This window comes from Poromitra crassiceps, assembly GCF_964638095.1.
Source record: "Poromitra crassiceps genome assembly, chromosome: 21".
Classification (NCBI taxonomy): Eukaryota; Metazoa; Chordata; class Actinopteri; order Beryciformes; family Melamphaidae; genus Poromitra; species Poromitra crassiceps.
Window position 1 is genome coordinate 24,221,406 of NC_139638.1, and position 20,823 is coordinate 24,242,228.

Genomic DNA, 20,823 nt, shown 5'->3' on the forward strand with positions numbered 1-20,823 from the left:
TTCACACTTTTCTTACTATATCGCCTCAGTCACTGAGAAGACGTGATCATTAAGAACATCTAGCATCTTCATTTCGATAAGAGCATTAAATAGACAAGAGGTCTCAATAAATAAATTACGCTGGCTCCCTGATTAAAGCTCAGGCCGTTAATAGGTAATTAGGAAAGCGAATAGCTCCGCCTAGATCGTTTGAATTGTGGAGTGTAGGAGTAATTGGTACATGTATGTTCCTTCTTCTTCAGCGTTCTTTGTTTTCTTAAGTCGTGTTTTCTTTTTTAATTTAGAATCCCCCCCATCTCCCCCCAAAGCACTTACACATAATCTCATTAAGTCTAGAAAATGTAAATACTGTATATTCAAGAGAGACTACCAACACTCGTGTTTGTCTCTTAATGGTGTTGTGATATTCCTATTAGTAATTTTCCGTATCCTCCATAGTATACCCCTATACTCAGGGATGAAACACTCAGATGCACGTGTGAGAGAGAAATGGGAATATTATTTAATGTTATTCAACAGTTAAAGAGAAACACATTTGAAATCCTTTGTGACCGACTTTGGATGGAACTTGGATGCATACATTCATGAACACACACACACACACGCACATGCACACACACACGTGCGCGCGCGCGCGCACGCACACACACACACACACACACACACACACACACACACACACACACACACACGCACGCACGCACACACACAGAAAATGGTTACTACAGTACAATGTCTAATGTGCCCTTATTGGATTTTAGCCCTGCGATAGCGGAGGCTAAAATGGATGGTATTGTCGGCCGGTCTGTTCAGCAGTTTATGGGTCACGTGGCCCACAGGGAGTAGACATGCACACTCTCCAGCAGGAGACCTGACTTCAATTCTCAGCAGACACACTACCACCAAATTATTTTTCCTTGCAAGCAAATCTTCACCCTGCCAAAGCCCTCATGTCTGTGGAGAGTTGTCTTCGCCCTGCCCAAGCCCTCATGTCATGTCTGTGGAGAGTTGTCTGGGGGGAGAAGGGGAGACAACAGGAGGATCCAGTGTGAAACCTATAGAGTCCTTTGATTCAATTACAACCCTGCATGACTATTATGTATGACGACGGGAGATCCCGCAGCTCTGCCTCACCACGATGAATGACTCGAACCCTGATCAGCTCTGCCTCACCACAATGAATGACTCGAACCTCCTGCAGCTCTGCCTCAGCACGATGAATGACTTGAACCCTGATCAGCTCTGCCTCACCACGATGAATGACTCGAACCTCCTGCAGCTCTGCCTCAGCACGATGAATGACTTGAACCCTGATCAGCTCTGCCTCACCACGATGAATGACTCGAACCTCCTGCAGCTCTGCCTCACCACGATGAATGACTTGAACCTCCCGCAGCTCTGCCTCACCACGATGAATGACTCGAACCTCCCGCAGCTCTGCCTCACCACGATGAATGACTTGAACCTCCTGCAGCTCTGCCTCACCACGATGAATGACTTGAACCCTGATCAGCTCTGCCTCACCACGATGAATGACTCGAACCCTGATCAGCTCTGCCTCACCACGATGAATGACTTGAACCTCCTGCAGCTCTGCCTCACCACGATGAATGACTCAAACCCTGATCAGCTCTGCCTCACCACGATGAATGACTCGAACCCTGATCAGCTCTGCCTCACCAAGATGAATGACTTGAACCTCCTGCAGCTCTGCCTCACCACGATAAATGACTCAAACCCTGATCAGCTCTGCCTCACCACGGTGAATGACTCGAACCCTGATCAGCTCTGCCTCACCACGATGAATGACTCGAACCTCCTGCAGCTCTGCCTCACCACGATGAATGACTCGAACCTCCTGCAGCTCTCCACGATGAATGAATCAAACCTCCTGCAGCTCTGCCTCACCACGATGAATGACTCGAACCCTGATCAGCAGATGAGGTCAGCAGATAGAGGTCAACAGATAGATGTCAGCAGCTTCAGTTATTATAATTTTTTTCTCCCCCCAATTACATGTGAAGGGAGGGGTGAGAGGAGGCGCGTTAACCACTTCAATGTTCTGTCTTTTCCTTGTTTTCTGTATCTCTGGAAAAGTTATAAATAAAATATGGAATAAAAAACCCACGTCAGAATGGGGGGAAAAATGTGATCTCAGTGACTTTGTCGGTGCCAGACGGGGCTGCTTTGACTATTTGTGAAACGGCTGATCTCCTGGGATTCTCACACACAAGCGTCTCTAGAGGTTATAGAGAACGGTGCAGAAAAACAAAACAAAAGGAGAAAAGCCTCCAGTTGAGCGGGCGGTTCTGTGGACAGAAAGGTTCTCGTTGATGAGCGAGGTCAGAGGAGAATGGACCAGGCTGGTTAGGAGCTGACAGAAAGACTACAGCAACTCAGATAAACCATTCTTCACCAACACATGGAAACCTTGAGGCGGATGTCACTTTGGTAGCCGGTTGACACTGAGCTGAAAGCTGATACCTACCCAGTAGCAAGGTAATAATAATGAAAGTAGATACATACATAGATACATAGATACATACATACATACATACATACATACATACAGTACATACATACATACATACATACATACATACATAGAATGATTTGCAATAAATATTGCAGCTTGCAAACAGCAATACCTATTTGATCATGAACACAAACAAGCAAACGTTCATTTACCTCCCAAAATTACTCTGCTCTCCAAGTTTCATTTAGCTTTGACAGTTGCAACTGGTGTTGATCAACAGCCCTATTAACCCCCCACAGATATTACATTACATTACGTCATTTAGCAGACGCTTTTATCCAAAGCGACTTACAATAGCACATTTTGTCAACAGTATAGTGAAGTCAACTGTGCAACACAATCTATGACAGTTACGACTTTTTTTAAAGGAATAGAGTAGCATGTGGGGAAAGTATTTTTAAGAATGAATAAGTAAAATATGTTAAGAAGAAGAAAGATGTTAGTTCAAGAAGGGCCCAGTAGCCTGAAAAGATGTGTTCTTCTTTAGTCTCCACCGAAAGATGGGCCGTCCTGACACAAGGGGGGAGCTCGTTCCTCCATTGTGGCACCAGGGATGAGAAGAGTCGCGACCGGGATGAGCGACTTTTGAGCCCACGTAGCGATGGAGGGGAGAGGCGATCTGCACTGGTGGAGGAGCGGAGCGAGTGATGTGAGGTTTGGAACCTGACCATAGATTGCAGATACGGAATAGCTGTCTGGTGGACTGCCCTGTATGCCAGTACCAGTGTCTTGAATTTGATCCGTGCCGAGATGGGAAGCCAGTGAAGGTCCCGGAAGAGGGGTGAGATGTGAAAGAATTTAGGTGGTTGGTTGAACACTAAATATATTATGGAATTGTTGTGCTACGGGCAGTAAAAACCTAATTTAATTGAATTTCACTTGAACATTCCTTGCACTGTTTCCTGTGATGAATCGATATAGGGTTATTTGGTTTGGTTTGTATGTTTACTACATATACTGACTAGTTTAGGCAGCTTTCAGAATGTGGACCGTACTGTATGAGAACATCGCTTACCATTTTTATTTTTCAAATATAATACAGTTATTATGATTATTATTGTGATGATTATTATTGTTGTTATTTATTTATTGGATAGAGCACAGAAGAGAGAGACAGGAAATATTGGGGTAGAGAGAGAGGGTGATGGCATAATGACAAAGGATGCCAACTGAGCCACCACCAGGAGGCTCCACCAATTTTTGTCAACATCCTGCCTGCTGATCCCCCCTCCTTCCCCAGGCATGGGATTTTGCATTACACGACATTACAGATGTAGATATGATCACTTTTTACAAAGTAGTTTGAGCTAATTTTTCTAAGTAACCTAACTGTAGTTAGTCATATTTCTCTTGAGGATATAGCTTCGCTGTAGTTGAACCTCTTCCACTGTGAAACACGGTAACCGTGCTATACTTTCAAATGTGTCTCCCCAACTCTGCATGACGCACTTTCTCATTGCACATATGGAGGCACAACAGATCTTAAGTGACAACAGCTGCCAACAGCTGATTGCATTTCTACTGATACTCGGCCGTCTCGGGTAATATGGAATACAATTGGCTCATGTGCTGTTCTTGAGAGAGGAGGGAGGGATGGAGTGAGGGAGAGAGGGAGGGGGAGAGAGAGGGAGGGAGAGAGGGAGAGAGGGAGAGAGAGAGGGAGAGAGGGAGAGAGGGAGGGAGGGAGAGAGGGAGAGAGAGAGGGAGGGAGAGAGAGAGAGAGAGAGAGGGAGAGAGGGAGAGAGGGAGAGAGAGAGAGAGGGAGGGAGGGAGAGAGAGAGAGAGAGGGAGAGAGGGAGGGAAGGGGAGAGAGAGAGAGGGATGGAGTGAGGGAGGGAGGGAGAGAGGGAGGGAGGGAGAGAGAGAGGGAGGGAGAGAGAGGGATGGATGGAGTGAGGGAGCTCACTTTTGATCACTTTCTGATACATCTGATCGATCTTGTGTTTGGATGATGTCAGCTTGTAGGCTAAACAGGATCTGTTCAGCTAATCATCACTGACATTTCTTTTCTTTTGATTTTACAAAACTACAGTAGTGGATAATGTTAACCCTCCACATCTTTTCTTTTGTCAGGACAACCTGGATTATCATTATATACACTGCAATCATGTCACATCAATTATATATATATATATATATATATATATATATATATATATATATATATATATGACCATAAAGACAACATAAAAAGTGGCAATTAAATCTCACAGCAATGTATTCAAATCACACAGAGAACAATAATAATGTATTTTTGGCAATTGAAAATGATTCTCCGTAGTCTTGGTGATCACGGGGTAAGAAAATAAACATAACTTGCACACATCAAAAATGATTAAAATTGTTCCACAAAGAAGAGTCCTTTCCTTTTTTCACACAATAATTAGTCTCAAAAAGGACAATTAGTTCAAGGCTGGATTACAAAGCTTGTGAAATAGCTGCCATCACACTGGAGCCCTCCTGCTAACCCAACTTGGCTTTCAGAGGAAAGAGCAGTCACTGAATGGGCCATAGCGTATCAGAGATATCCCATGTAACATTCAGAGTGTCTCTTTGATGTCAGATTAGGTGCGTGTTGTTAACAGTTGCTTTGCCAAATATTTGCTGTCAAAAACAAAATGCTTCTTTGGCATCGACGCAAGAACCAAAACGGACTAAAGGGAGCGCAGTTCAGTTCAGTATGTCACGGTAACGTCATTTTGGAAACAAATCTAATTCAGCAGACCACTGACTTTAACTTATAAAACTATTGAATTGCACCCACACCACTACTACTTTTTCCAAATATCTCCACTTCCAGCCCAGTTTCCAGCCCATATTTAACATAGACCGTATTCTGCACAGAGCTAATTCTCCTACAGATAGCCAGGATGGGGCCAACTGTGTTTGATAGATTTGTGTGACAAAATTGCAGTTTATATTAATGTTTAGGATAGCATCCGCTCATTTTTTTTTTAACTGATGAATTAAAGTAGCAACACAGAAAAATATGATATAATAATATGGACTTATTGGTGTTAAAATTGGTGATTCTAATTCTGATAGATAAGAAACAATTCATAACAAAGCATATCTTCACAAGGAAAACAAATGATTTTTTTCTGATATAGCTAACAAATGTGATTTTTTTTCTTCTTATCATGTAAACTGTTTTCAAACCCAGCATATCAGAACTAATTTCAGCAACATAATTGGTGTTAGAATTAAGTGGACGTTAACTTGATGTGAGTTGAGTGGGCTGGTGGGTTCTCAGCAGTGCGCTGGCAGGCAGGAAGCATGATGCATCCAACTAGGAGACAAAATGTGACTGCAGAGACGTTACACCATGACGCAGATGCATCAGAGATGGACTAGTAGTCAGCTCAGCTCCATATGGGAGATCATATTAAAAAACATTATTCTGATCCTCTTGAGCAGAACCTAACCATGTTCCTGTAGTGCTGGCTGTTACCTGTGTGTGTGTGTGTGTGTGTGTGTGTGTGTGTGTGTGTGTGTGTGTGTGTGTGTGTGTGTGCGTGCGTGCGTGTTTGTGTGTGTTTAGGTTGTGCATCCATGCGTGCACGTGTGTGCAGAAAGAAAGACGATGCTGTGAGCGTGCGGAGCGCAATATTTTTAGTTGTCATTTATAAGTGCGATATTGAAACAACTGCCATTTTATTTACAGACAAACAGGGATTATCGTTTACGTTCTCAAAATGTGTTTCTACTGGATGTACAAAAAGGCTTGTAGAGAGCTTGGTAAAAAGGCGTTTCGGTTGTCAGCCCCTATACGACGTGGAATGAGCTTCAGAAGGCCCTGAAATGACAGGAGCTGGTCTCAGTGAGGGTTTTCAAAAGGGTTAAAAGTAGAGAGGTTGGTAAAAATGTGTAATTGTTTCTCCACTTTATAGTTTAATTAGCTTTTTATACGAATCATTGAACGTTTGAATGCATGTCTGTTGAACGTTTTGTATGTATTGGAAGTGTTTTATGTGTGTTCTGTATGGTAACAGGTGTCTCTCTTGAAAAAGGGATCCCGATCTCCACCACGAGACTAACCTGTATAAAGGACAAATAAATCAAATTAAATCTTGCAATCGTTCCCTCCTTCGACGTGCCTGATTAAAATGCACACCCTGACCTCTCTCCCTCTCCCTCTCTCCATCCCTCTCTCTCTCTCACTCATCTCTCTCTCCTTGCGCCTCCCACCATTGCTCCTCCCTCTCCTCCTCCTCCCTCTCCTCCTCTGCCTCCTGTCTTTCCTGCAGTGTCCCGAGGGGCTGAGGCCGATGAGAGACGGCTCCGGTTGCTATGACTACTCCAGGGGCACGGACTGCACGGATGGCTTCAACGGGGGCTGCGAGCAGCTGTGTCTGCAGCAGCTGGTGCCCCTGGTGGACGACCCCGGCTCCAGCAACGTGCTCATGTTCTGCGGGTGAGAATACACCTAACGGCCCACACAGACATGTACTGTAAATAAGCCAATCAAGGTTGGCGGGTTTTCGGTTCGGGAGGCGACAAGGAGAATTATCAACTAACGGGGTGGAAATTGTACATTTCTAATGCATCGCCGTGCACGCAAACTCCATCCAAGCATTTTAATTCCATGCAAATGAATAGAAAGGTGCTGATGGAAATAGTTCTGTGAAGGCCCGGCTGCATCAATAAACTGCTCTGGAAGACTTAATTGGAAGCCTCACTACATGAGGAGAAAGAGAAATGCAAGCAGAGGCTCTGTAAGCACTTTCTTTATATGCCTATAGATAGTAATGAGGTGGAATATAATTTTGTATTTTTTTATTTGCCATTTTTTCAGAATTTTCTCCCAAATTGTAATTGGCCAATTCCCCCCTACTGTCCCGGTCGTTGCTCCACCCCCCCTCTGCCAATCTGGGAGAGCCGTAGACTAGCACGTGCTTCCTCCGGTTACATGTGTGCACTCGCCAGCCGTTTCGTTTCACCTGACAGTGAGGAGTTACTACATCGGCAGGATGTAGTGCGTGTGGGAGGATCACACTATTCCCACCAGTTCCTTCCCCTCCCTGCCCGAACAGGTCCCCCCCGGCTGACCAGAGGAGGCGCTAGTCCAGCGACCAGGACTCATAACCCACCGGCTTCCCCCCCCTTGCTGACACGGCCAATAGACTACTTGCACAACTCCACTACTTCCTGAAATGAGTAGGGCATCTTGGCTTCCTGTCCTGCACTATTGGATGAACTGATTAATGTCAGGTGTGCCTGATCACTGTTGTTGTGACTGCAGCAAGTAGTGGAGTTGTGCAAGTAGTCAATTGTGTCTGTTGAACGTCTGGGACAAGCCGGAAGCACCGCTGCCGGGGTTCGAGCCCGGGGTTCGAGCCCGGGTCTCTGCGGTGGTAGGCGAGGGCTTTTACCTCTACACTGGACCTGCAGGATCAATTGCATTTTCATCGTCATCGCGATATGAACCTGCACAATAAACACATCGCGATGACTGCCTGAAACGCAATGAATAACTCAAATCACTTTATTTATACGCGCCATGCATTCCCTTGCAGCGGTGCGCGCCGCCCCTCCACCCAAGCCCACACACGCTGTGTGTAGTTTCTAACAGAGAGACATGCATTATTGGGCTCTATGTTAGCAGTATACTGTAATTACAGCAGAAAGACATACTGTAGGAACTGTATAGCGAATTTGCAGACTTCAATATTTGTTTGATTATCTCAATATTGAACAATGGCACATCGCAGATTTTCCTCATATCATGCAGGCACTACACTACACTACACTACCACAGACGCCCCCATGATTTGTATCAATTGAGTGTTTGGGAATTAACAAAATGTGTAAATTGTGTATGTTGGCTGGCTAAGAAGAAGTGATGACTTATTTTTGTGTGTGTGTGTGTGTGTGTGTGTGTGTGTGTGTGTGTGTGTGTGTGTGTGTGTGTGTGTGTTTGTCGAAGAAGAAGTGATTTATTTGTGTACGTGCGCGTGCGCATGTACAGTATGTGTGTACTGTATGTGCGCGTGTGCGAGCGTCGTGTGTACTAGTGACACTGTGTGTATGTACTGTATAGATGTACTGGATGTGTGTGCATGGGTATGTAGGTATAGATTGTATAATACTGGTTCATTATAAAATTACAATAACACGCAGACTTCTGACCCTTCAAATAAATACATACATACAGACAGACATACATACATACATACATACTGTACGTATGCATACAGTACATACAATATAAATACATACATAAATACGTGACATTCTCTGAGATAATAGGTTGCATTGGTTAGAGATAGAGTTCACAGTACATTGTAGTGTCAACTCTAAGGCAGGGTTTCTTAACTCCACTCTATTAAGTATATCTATAGTGGTGGGTTGGCTCTGTTTTGTATGCAGGAGCGCCTGAACTCTTGGAGGCGTGGACTGAAGATAAACCCTGGCTCTTTCTTTCTGCAGGCTCCATATTGTCACACAGTTCCTGCACATGATCCGGCGTCGCATTCATGCCATCGCAGCCCCATCATGTGCTCTATTGGGCTGATACAGTATGTGCCGAGTGCACGGGCCACCTGAGTAAACCCACGGGCCACCTGAGTAAACCCACGGGCCACCTGAGTAAACCCACGGGCCACCTGAGTAAACCCACGGACCACCTGAGTAAACCCGCGGGCCACCTGAGTAAACCCACGGGCCACCTGAGTAAACCCAAGTCACTGTCATGTCCCCGGAACCAGATGACGAGTGCCTGGTGACACGGTGCATTATCCCCCTGGATGTTTCTATAGAGAGGCAAAGTGACCGCCTACTTCCTGCTTCAGCACTGTACCAGAGATTTTCATCCGCCATTTATTTTCCCATAGACCTTTCTCATAGATCTCGTAAAATGCTTATAAAATAGTTTTACTTGTTCAAACCAAACGGTACAGATATATTTAGAAACAGGAGAGATCGCTTAACATTTCACTCGGACCAAAACGTAAAACTATTTAAAGAAAATATTTTTTCAATGTTTTTTTTTTAAAGTTTTGGTCCGAGTGAAATGTTCTATGGTCTCTCCCGATTCTAAAGATAGCTGAACCGTTTGGTTTGACCAAGTGAAACTATTTTTATGAGCATTTTACAAAATGTCTATGTTGAAAAGAAATGGCAGAAGAAAATCTCCGGTACTGTACAGTGCTGAAGCGGGAAGTAGGCGATCACTCTATTTGGAAAGGTGCTGCTGTGGCCGTGAAGGCGCGCAGCTGGTCAGCAACAATGTTTTAACACACTGTGGCACTCCGGTGATTCTCGGTTATTACCGCGCGGCCTAATGCGTGCCAAGCATACAGAACCATCCCCCCCCCACACACACACACACACACACACACACACACACACACACACACACACACACACCACACCACACCACACACACACACATACACCATTACAGCAGCCTGCTACTGTTGACACCAGGCAAGTTGAGCATGGCTTCAGGCTGTTTCGCACCAAATCAGCATTTCGCAAGAGAGAAACCCGACCAGGCGACTTTTTTTACTACCCTTTCATTTGCCAACAGACCCCTGTTGTTCTTAGCTCATCTTGTTCTTAGCTGACACCGCAGCTAACAAGCAGCAATGGTGTTCTGCTGCTGCAGCCGCTCCACATCAGGTTCAGTGAGTCGTCTGTCCTGAGATGCCCCAGTGTGCACTTAGTACAGCACCACTGTAGAATTACATTCTGCTGGTGGCTGCGTATGGATTGTTTTCCGACTAGCGTGTCAAGAGCTGTCAAGTTCAAACAGGAAAAATTTAATGAAAAAAGACGAATGAAACCATTTTCCAAAAATTCAACGCATCCTCTTCCCAAACGAAATACCCTAATCCAACCCTTTCGGTTTGTGATTATACTATTTTTTAACCTTTATTTATACAGGGAGGCCCTTGAGAGCAAGCTCTCATTTGCAAGGACCCCGTGTTACAGTGCATATAGGCATGTGCTGTTTAATCTTTCAAAAAACATTTTTCAAAATATTACCGCTGCAGTCAAAAACTGCTTCCACTTGCTACAGACAAAGAGAGCAGTGCATCAAAATACTACCCAATGCTATGTCACTCAAAAACAAACAAACAATACTAAATTATATGTAATTTACATGTTTACATACATTATTATATACATAACCCAATAATAATACAATACATCTATTTCGGCTCTGACAATGTTATTTGTGTACTTGTGGCCTGCCAGTTAGCTTGAATGAGTTATTCTCCTTCAGTGTTGGGCAAGTTACTTTCGAAACGTAATTTGTTACTGACTACTGATTACTCCCTAAAAAACTACTTTTTTGATACTTTACTGATTACTTTCTTCAAAAGTAATTAGTTAGATTACTAGTTACGTTACTAGTTACTTTTTCCTTCTTTTTTACCCCATATATATATATATATATACAGTATATATATATATATATATATATATATATATATATATATATATATATATATATATATATATATATAAAACAAAGCAATCAATGGTCTCTACTGATTTTTTCTTTTGTTTTTCTGCATAAATAAGGCAAACAGAGAAAAAAGTAACTCTGAGTTACTTGGATTAGTAACTGTAATCTGACTACTGTCTTGGAAATTGTAACGCTTTACATTGCTTAGTTACTGAAAAAGTAATCAGATTACAGTAACCTGTTACTTAGTATTAACGCGTTACTGCCCAACACTTATTCTCCTCTGACCTCTCTGATCTGCGCGGCGTCTGTGTTTTCACCCTCAGGACTGCAGCTGACTGGATGTGTTTTGTTCATTGCATCATTCTCTGTCAAATCTATACTGCGGTGTACTCTCTAGACAGTCCCAGGAGGTTGGCAATGTCTGAGATGCCATCACTGTTGTGTCTGACACCATGGAAACTGTAAATGCTATTCCATTCTAACATTTATCTGACCGGTAAGATAACATTTTAACCCTGTCTGCATACTGCATCATAAAAAAAACTGTTATATAACCATAGGCTTTTAGAAAATGCAACCATAAACAGCCCCAACAGCCCTCTGCCGATCTGGGGAGTGTTGTTGACCAGCACATGCTTGCTCCGGTACATGTGCAGTCGCCAGCCGCTTCTTTTCACCTGAAAACGAGGAGTTTCACCGGCAGGATGTAGCATGTGGGAGGATCATGCTATTCCCCCCCCATTTCCGCTCCCCCCCCCGAACAGGTGCACCAAACGACCAGAAGAGGCACTAGTGCAGCGACCAGGACACGTAGGCCTACCCTTAATCTGACACGGCCAATTGTGTCTGTATGGACGCCCGACCAAGCCGGAGGTAACACGGGGGCTCGAACCTGCGATCCTCGCGCAGGTACTGCCCGGAGGCCCCCCATCTTGAAATAATTCAAGATGATAAAAGGAATCCAGGGTGGAAGAATTTGAAAGGAGATAAATATCCTGCCAAATGTGGCAACGCACGTTGACGTGGTGAAATATCAGCGACACACTGACTACAGAGCACCAACTGAAAACTAGATTGGTGTCCTCCCCTGATTGGCTGAGACCTTAATTGGTGCTTAGTGGTGGCCAGAAATCAAACTTACTGACCACAAGGGGGTGCTCGCTCATGCGATTATTTAAAGGCCCTACCTAATGCTGACCTTTTGAACATTTTTACTTACATATTCTACCAAATGATGTTGTTTGTTTAGCATAACTTACTTGCAGATGGTCTTGCTGACAGTTTAAATACTTTCAGTAGACGGAGTTACCTTATTATCCAGTAGCAGATGGTGGATTTCTTCCCAAGGGGGGTTATATCAGGGGGGCACTACAGTGATATTTAACGTTTTTAGGCCTTCACACTCATAGATATATATAAAGGCTAGATGGCTTAAGGCGGAGTCAGCAGCGTCGTTGAACGGCCGTCATCTTGCTACAGTGCCTTTCTGGTACGTTCTATGGTAGCTGGTGACCTGCACAGACAAAAATACTCATAACTCGCTGAAATCTTGACGGATTTACAAACGGTTTGGTTTATTACAAGCATATTCCGTTCCCGAGATAGACAAAAAAAAAAAAAAAAAACACTAAAAACACTATTTTTTTGATGGGCTCCAAATTACACCAAAATTAAACCGAAGCATCTATGCCATGAGAGGGATTCAGGCACAAAGTTTCATGCAGTTTCATCCATTTCCCTAGGAGTTATGATCATATGATGTTGCCATACTAACCCAACAACAGATGCTCATAATGTTGTGACCAAACGAATCAATAGTCAAATGTGGCAGAACCCCAGAGACAGACGGACACAAGGATTCAAATACAAGTAATATTTAATAAAAAAATAATAATAGTACAGAAAGGGGCTGAACGAAATCTGGGGGCCTTCGTGGAGGGGAATGTATGGGTGTACGGGCAGAATGTAGGTGAGGTGTGTGTAGAACCAAAGTGTGAGTGGGGGTGTGTGTCTAACGTGCGTAGCTAGTGTGGTGCAGTTATATAGATGGCGCTGGGTGTTGTAAATGTGCGTGTAACCTGCTATCTGACCAAGTCCGAGATCCGAGAGGGGAAGTCCGAGGGAGAGAGAGCCGTAGTCCTGAGCAATGGGGGAGGTCCGTCCGAGAGAGGGTGATCCAGGAGTGGGGGAGAGCGGAGGGAGAGAGGGATCCGGAGGAGTAGAGGAGAACGGTGGAGGAGCTGGGAGACACTGGAGGGAGCCGGAGGGATGGAACCTTGGAGAGAGGAAGGACAGGTTGGAATTAGTAAAGCGCAAGCCAGAGTAGGATATTCAAAATAACCAAAACGGTAGGAACACGAACCACTGTGACCAGTACGATCAAGCACTGGCTTGTAGACTGCGGGCCCTCTTGTAGGAGCGGTGTCTCTGCGGATGATTGGTGGCACCTGATGAACTCGACACAGCTGGTGTAGATTGGGCTGATTGAGCTTGGGCAGGGGAGGAATGTGGTGAATGACTGAGAGACATAACAGTACTCCCCCCCTTACGGGAGGCACCGGACGACCGTCCAGGAGCACCCGGGTGGTCCCGGTAGAAATCGCCGAGCAGGGAGGGGTCTGCGAGATAGGACCGGGGCACCCAACTCCGATCCTCCGGGCCGTAGCCCACCCAGTCCACTAGATACTGGAACCCCCTCCCACGACGCCGAACCGCCAGCAGCTTGTCGACCGCCCAAACGGGGTCGCCATCCGACAGGATCTGGGGAGGAGGGGGAGCCGGAGCAGGGGGAGACAAGGGGCTGGTAGAGCATGGTTTTAGGAGTGAGACATGGAAAACTGGGTGTACCTTGAGAGCGGCAGGAAGGTCCAAACGGACAGCCGAGGGGTTGACGATGCGGGTGATGGTATAGGGGCCAACGTAGCGGGGGTCCAGCTTCCTGGAGGAGGTCTGGGAGGTCTGGAGGGGCAGGTCCCGGGCCAACAGCCAGACCTTCTGGCCAGGTCGATAGGCCGGGGCCGGCCTCCTCCGCCGGTTGGCTGAGCGCTGAGACCGCTCTGTGGCCCGTAGGATGGCAGCACGGGCGGCCTTCCAGATGTGCCGACACCGGCGGAGGTGGGCTCTGACGGATGGGACCGCCACCTCCAGCTCCTGCTGAGGAAACAGAGGAGGCTGGTAACCCAGGGAGCACTGGAATGGGGACATACCAGTGGCCGAGCTCTCCATGGTGTTGATGGAGTATTCCACCCAGGGTAGGAACTTGACCCAGGAGGCGGGGTTGCTGGTGGTCACACAACGTAAGGCCGCCTCCATGGCCTGGTTGGCGCGCTCTGCTTGCCCATTGGATTGGGGGTGGTACCCGGATGTCAGACTGACAGTGGCCCCCATTCCCCGGCAGAAGGCCTGCCACACCTTCGACGTGAACTGGGGGCCACGGTCGGACACGATGTCCTGGGGGATTCCATGGAGTCTAACCACATGGGAGACCAGGAGCTCAGCAGTCTCGGCAGCAGAGGGGAGTTTGGGCAGTGGGACGAAATGAACCGCCTTGGAAAAACGGTCGACGATGGTCAGGATGGTGTCCATGCCCTGGGACACGGGGAGGCCGGTAACAAAGTCCAGGGCAATGTGTGACCAGGGTCGACCGGGGACAGGGAGGGGATGCAGGAGGCCAGCTGGTGGACGATGGGAGGCCTTACTGCGGGCACAGATGGTGCAGGCGTCCACAAATTCCCTGACGTCCTCTTTGAGCTTGGGCCACCAGAACCGCCGTTGTACGAACTCCGCTGTCCGGCGTACGCCAGGGTGGCAGGCGAAGCGGCTCGAGTGACCCCACTCCAGCACCTGTGGACGGACGGCAGAGGGGACAAACAGCCGGTTCCGGGGCCCGTTTCCAGGGTCTGGCTGGGCGCGCTGGGCTCGTCTCACCAGCGACTCGACTCCCCAGGTGACGACACCCACCACCCGGGCTGGGGGAACGATGGTGTCGGGAGCGCTGGGAACGTCAGGGGACTCCTCGGGGAACATACGGGAGAGGGCATCGGCTCTGACGTTCTTAGAGCCCGGGCGGTAGGTGAGGGTGTAGTCGAACCGGCTAAAGAAGAGAGCCCAGCGCGCCTGCCTGGGATTCAGCCGCTTCGCCGTCCTCATGTAGGTCAGGTTTTTGTGGTCTGACCACACGAGGAACGGCTCCTTGGCTCCCTCCAACCAGTGTCTCCACTCCTCTAGGGCTGCGAAGACCGCCAGCAGCTCCTTATTTCCCACATCGTAGTTCTTCTCCGCAGGGTTGAAGCGTCGGGAGAAGTAGGCACACGGGTGGATCCTCTGGTCCTCCTCCGACCGCTGGGAGAGGATGGCTCCGATGCCCGCATCTGACGCGTCCACCTCTACGATGAACTGCCTTGATGGATCAGGGTGAGCGAGCACCGGAGCCGTCGTGAACCGCTCCTTAAGGGCAGAGAAGGCTGTCTCCGCCCTAGGGGTCCAGGTGAAAGGGCGGGAGGTGGAGGTGAGCGCGGTGAGGGGAGAAGACACTTGGCTAAAACCCTTAATGAAACGGCGGGTGAACCCGGAAAAGCCCAGGAAGCGCCTGAGTTGCGTCCGGTTGGTAGGGCGTGACCACTCCACCACAGCCTGGATCTTAGCAGGGTCCGCGCGCATCTGCCCCTTCTCCACGATGAAGCCAAGGTATTTCACGGAGGCGGAGTGGAAAACACATTTCTCGGATTTAACGAAAAGCCTGTTCTCCAGCAGCCTCTGGAGAACCAGGCGGACATGTTGGTAGTGTTCCTCCAGGGTCGGAGAGAAGACCAGGATGTCGTCCAGGTACACCACCACGAAGAAGTTCAGCATGTCGCGCAGCACATCATTGACTAACTCCTGGAAGACGGCGGGGGCATTGGAGAGGCCGAAGGGCATCACAAGGTACTCAAAGTGCCCGAGGTGAGTGTTGAAGGCCGTCTTCCATTCGTCCCCTTTCCGGACCCGCACCAAGTGATAAGCATTACGTAGGTCTAACTTAGTGAACACCCGGGCGTGAGTTAGTGGCTCGAAAGTGGAATTCAGAAGGGGAAGTGGGTACTTATTCTTCACCGTGATGTCATTAAGCCTACGATAGTCAATGCAGGGCCTCAGGCCGCCATCCTTCTTTGCCACAAAAAAGAAGCCCGCCGCTACGGGGGAAGACGATGGCCTTATCACTCCTGAGACAAGGGATTCGGAGATATAATTGCGCATTGCCTCCTTCTCCGGGGCTGAGAGATTGTATAGTCGCCCAGTGGGGAGAGCTGCCCCGGGAAGGAGTTCAATGGGACAATCATATGGCCGGTGAGGGGGAAGTGAAAGTGCGCTGTCCTTACTGAACACCGAAGCTAAGTCATGGTAAGTGGAGGGGACACCAGTGAGATCCGGGGGAGAGAGCACGGGCCTGGGGTTACTGGACGGAGAGGGGGCGGAGCGAAGACAGTTGGCATGACAGGTCACACTCCAACCCAGAATCCGCCCAGTAGCCCAGGAGATGTGAGGGTCGTGTCTCTCCAACCACGGTCTTCCTAACACTAGGGGCGCTGTGGGGGCATGTAACACAAAAAAACGTGCACTTTCAACGTGATTACCAGAGAGAGTGAGGGTGAGGGAGACAGTGCTGTGTGTGATGTTACCCAAAGAGTGCCCATCTATGGCCTGATTAGACAGGGGACGGTCTAGAGGGACTAAGGGGATTCCTGCCTGACGAGCGAGAGAGACGTCCATCAGACACTCGTCAGCTCCTGAATCGATGAGTGCACTCACAGGGATAGACTCCTTATCCCAGGAGAGGGTAGCAGGGAAGAGACGGTTGAGGCCCTCTTTGGGCTGGGGAATCATGGCACGGCTCACCAATACCCCCCTTACTGGTGAGCGGGGTCTTTTGGCCGGGTCGGACATGCGCGGATGAAGTGGCCGGTCTGCCCACAGTAGAGGCACAGCTGGTCCCGCAGTCTCTGCTCTCGCTCCTCTCGCGAGAGACGAGATCGGCCAATCTGCATCGGCTCCTCTCCCGTGCTGGACGCAGAACGAGCCGGTGGCAGCGAGAGGTGGCGAGAGGGCGGGGTCCAACTGTTTGTCACGGGGGTGATAGGTCTTGGGGATGTTCGGATAGGGGCCGAACGATGAGTGCGCTCCAGGCGGCGCTCCCGTAGCCTCTCATCCATCTGGAGAGCGAGAGTGATAAGCTCGTTGAGCGAGGAGGGGCGGTCTCTCACAATCAAGTCCTTGATGGTCTCACTCAGGCCCCGCCGGTAAGCGCTACGGAGCGCAGTATCTCCCCAACGGCTGTCAGCGGCTAGTATGCGGAACTCGAGGGTGTATTCTGCGGCAGACCGCGACCCCTGCTGGATTGCTAACAAACGACTGGCAGCGTCCTCCCCGTCCGTAGGATGATCGAATACGGAGCTGAACTCCTGACGGAAGGCGCTGTAGTCAGAGGAGAAACGGGAGTCTAGGTCTACCGCAGAAATAGCCCAGCTAAGTGCTTTGTCTACTAGGAGGGACATAATCAGCGCTATCTTGGCTCCATCTGACCCATACGTTGCAGGCTGATGACGGAAAAGCAACTCACATTGGTGGAGGAAACCCCTGCCTTGGTCGAAATCCCCACCGAAAACACGGGGACTGGCTAGCTTGGGCTCGGGCCGGGGTGGATCAGGACCAGGGGGAATCAAGGGCGGTGCTTCAGGGGGAGCTGGCGCGGCAGCTACGCCGGGACCAGCGTCCAGCTTCTGCTGGATGGAAGTCAGTGCGGCTGCCATGGTGGCCATTTGGTTAGAGAGGGCGGAGAGGGCATTGGACATAGAATGGGAGGAGTCCTGGAGCTCAGCAATCTGTCCTTGGACTGCGGGGAAGGCCCTGATTAACTCGGCTTGGAGGGAAGTGAGTTGAGCCGCATGTTCCTTGACTACTCTTTCAAGAGGGGAGGGTAAAGTTGCGGGCTTAGGGCCGCCCGTCTGCCCCGGGGCTCCGCCTTGACTCATCATGGCTTGATCGTTCTGTTGTGACCAAACGAATCAATAGTCAAATGTGGCAGAACCCCAGAGACAGACGGACACAAGGATTCAAATACAAGTAATATTTAATAAAAAAATAATAATAGTACAGAAAGGGGCTGAACGAAATCTGGGGGCCTTCGTGGAGGGGAATGTATGGGTGTACGGGCAGAATGTAGGTGAGGTGTGTGTAGAACCAAAGTGTGAGTGGGGGTGTGTGTCTAACGTGCGTAGCTAGTGTGGTGCAGTTATATAGATGGCGCTGGGTGTTGTAAATGTGCGTGTAACCTGCTATCTGACCAAGTCCGAGATCCGAGAGGGGAAGTCCGAGGGAGAGAGAGCCGTAGTCCTGAGCAATGGGGGAGGTCCGTCCGAGAGAGGGTGATCCAGGAGTGGGGGAGAGCGGAGGGAGAGAGGGATCCGGAGGAGTAGAGGAGAACGGTGGAGGAGCTGGGAGACACTGGAGGGAGCCGGAGGGATGGAACCTTGGAGAGAGGAAGGACAGGTTGGAATTAGTAAAGCGCAAGCCAGAGTAGGATATTCAAAATAACCAAAACGGTAGGAACACGAACCACTGTGACCAGTACGATCAAGCACTGGCTTGTAGACTGCGGGCCCTCTTGTAGGAGCGGTGTCTCTGCGGATGATTGGTGGCACCTGATGAACTCGACACAGCTGGTGTAGATTGGGCTGATTGAGCTTGGGCAGGGGAGGAATGTGGTGAATGACTGAGAGACATAACACATAACTCCTAGTAGCTCCCTGTAGCAAGATGGCCGCCATGCGACGACGTCGCTCTCCATTGGCCGGCAGCGCGGGTAAGCTATCTAGCCTTTATATATATCTATGTTCACACTCACAGAGCCATTGTGACATCAGCAGCACCCGATGATGATGTCACCAGTGATGTCACTCAATGATTAGATGCAATGACATCGAATGTCCATTGAACTGATCTCAACTGATGATGTCACTCGAGCCATTGTGACGTCACAGATGACGTGACAATTGGCTCTGTGAGTGTGAAGATCTAGAAACGTAAAATATTGCTGTAGTGTCTGTCCCCCTGTGGGATGAATTTTCTTTCTTTTTTCCTGGCGCCAGATTGATTCCAGACCGTTGAAAAGTGTTTTGGCAAATGTTGAGGGGCGATCGGAGCAGCCTTATAACAAACAAACAAACAAACAGAACAGAACAGACAGAGACAGCTCAATGAAAGATTTAGAGACTTTTGTGGATTGAAAGATCCTGTGTGTCCGTGAGACTGTGTAAGTCTTGACAAATAATTCGATGGAGAGGTTTAACAATACACTGCTGCTGTTATTTCATGCGTGTTAGAATCCACTACGTCGTCTAAGTGAATGTGTTTTGTGTATAATTCTCATTCATTTCATGCAAATTCTGTGGACTAACTCATGCTACATACAGTTAAAGGGCCTCAGTGCAGTAGCTTTCATAAATGGCTCCGTTTGCTTAAAATGTTACGTTTATCGATAAATACACCAGTCAAATTGTAATATCTGTTAGTGTAGTTGATGTGGGTGGATTTGTGATAAATCACATTAAATAGCATAAAATGATGCCCTTGCGCTCTCGCTCTCTCTCTCTCCCTCTCTCTCTCTCTGCCTGTCTCTCTGTCTCTCTCTGCCTCTCTCTCTCTCTCTCTCTCTCTCCCTCTCTCTGCCTGTCTCTCTCTCTCTCTCTCTCTCTCTCTCTCTGTCTCTCTCTCTCTCTGTCTCTGTCTCTGTCTCTCTCTCTCTCTCTCTGTCTCTCTCTCTCTCTCTGTCTCTCTCTCTCTCTCTCTCTCTCTCTCTGTCTCTCTCTCTAGTGCCGCTCCATGTGTGAGTCACAGGCACCCAGACTGGCTGAGGAGGAACTCAAACCACCCCCCCCCCCCCCCCCCCCCCCCCCCCCCTCTCTGTCTCTTCTGCGTTCAGCGACAACAGCCAGTCACGTTGTTTGTGCTTTTCCTCTGTGACTATAGGCATAACGCATCTGAATAATACTGAAAGAATATTACTGTCAAATGCATTATTTGTGCTTTGACGAATACAATATTTGTCAAAGCACGACTAATGCATTTGACGGTAATATTGAAAGAATATTACAGTCAAATGAATTATTCGCGCTCTGACGAATCGGGGAAACATCCCTCGTTGAGACACTTTCAAAAGTCAACTTTTAATTTGCATAGATTATCACAGAAGCTTGGCTCATTGACACGGAAGGGGGACATTTCGCACGGCATTTATCAGTTGATAACAACCGATAAATGTTATCAGTTGCCCCCCCCCCCCCCCGATGGCCAAATAGAAGATTGCAGTTGAATTCCACTTGTTGTTTTGAGATGTTCGGCTCTACACTTAACCCACAACATGCCACACAAACCAGTCACCAGCTCCAGCAAAAAAGTCAGACCCTTTTACTAAGTCACTTCCTCTTTCCAGTACCGTAGATGCGTTGGAGTGAACAGATGGAAAACGCCAGCCGAGTATCCAACTCATAATAATCCAGTTTCCCCCTCCGCATCCAAAGTGTGAAATCACTATGTGCCACCTCCATACATGTTTCATTGCCATTAGGTGAATGCTATCCACACACGCGCGCGCGTGGATGCGTCTCAGCCATTTTCGGGGGGGGGGGGGGGGGGGGGGGGGGGGTAGGGAATTGCTGGATATGTATCTCGGGACATACAATGGCACAGTTTGCAGTGTGTGTTTTCAATGTTATACAATGGAGAGATTAGATGGAAAACAACCTCTATGATCCATTGGGTGTTTGTCTTCTGGGGATAGTGCATCTCACAATTCTAAGGCCGTTGAAGCGAAGAGTGTGTGAATGTGCCGCTG

The 20,823-nt window shown here is 48.2% G+C and overlaps 1 protein-coding gene across 1 annotated transcript in view; it reads left to right on the plus strand.

The window, feature by feature from the left end:
• The window catches only part of astn2 (astrotactin 2), a gene marked incomplete at both ends in the record, with an annotated part of 632,381 nt that overhangs the window by 408,672 nt on the left and 202,886 nt on the right, over positions 1 to 20,823 (plus strand). The window contains one exon of the mRNA XM_083657387.1: positions 6,784 to 6,950. Within this exon, the coding sequence (XP_083513513.1) occupies positions 6,784 to 6,950 (167 nt within the window). The remainder of the gene's footprint in view (positions 1 to 6,783; positions 6,951 to 20,823) is intronic.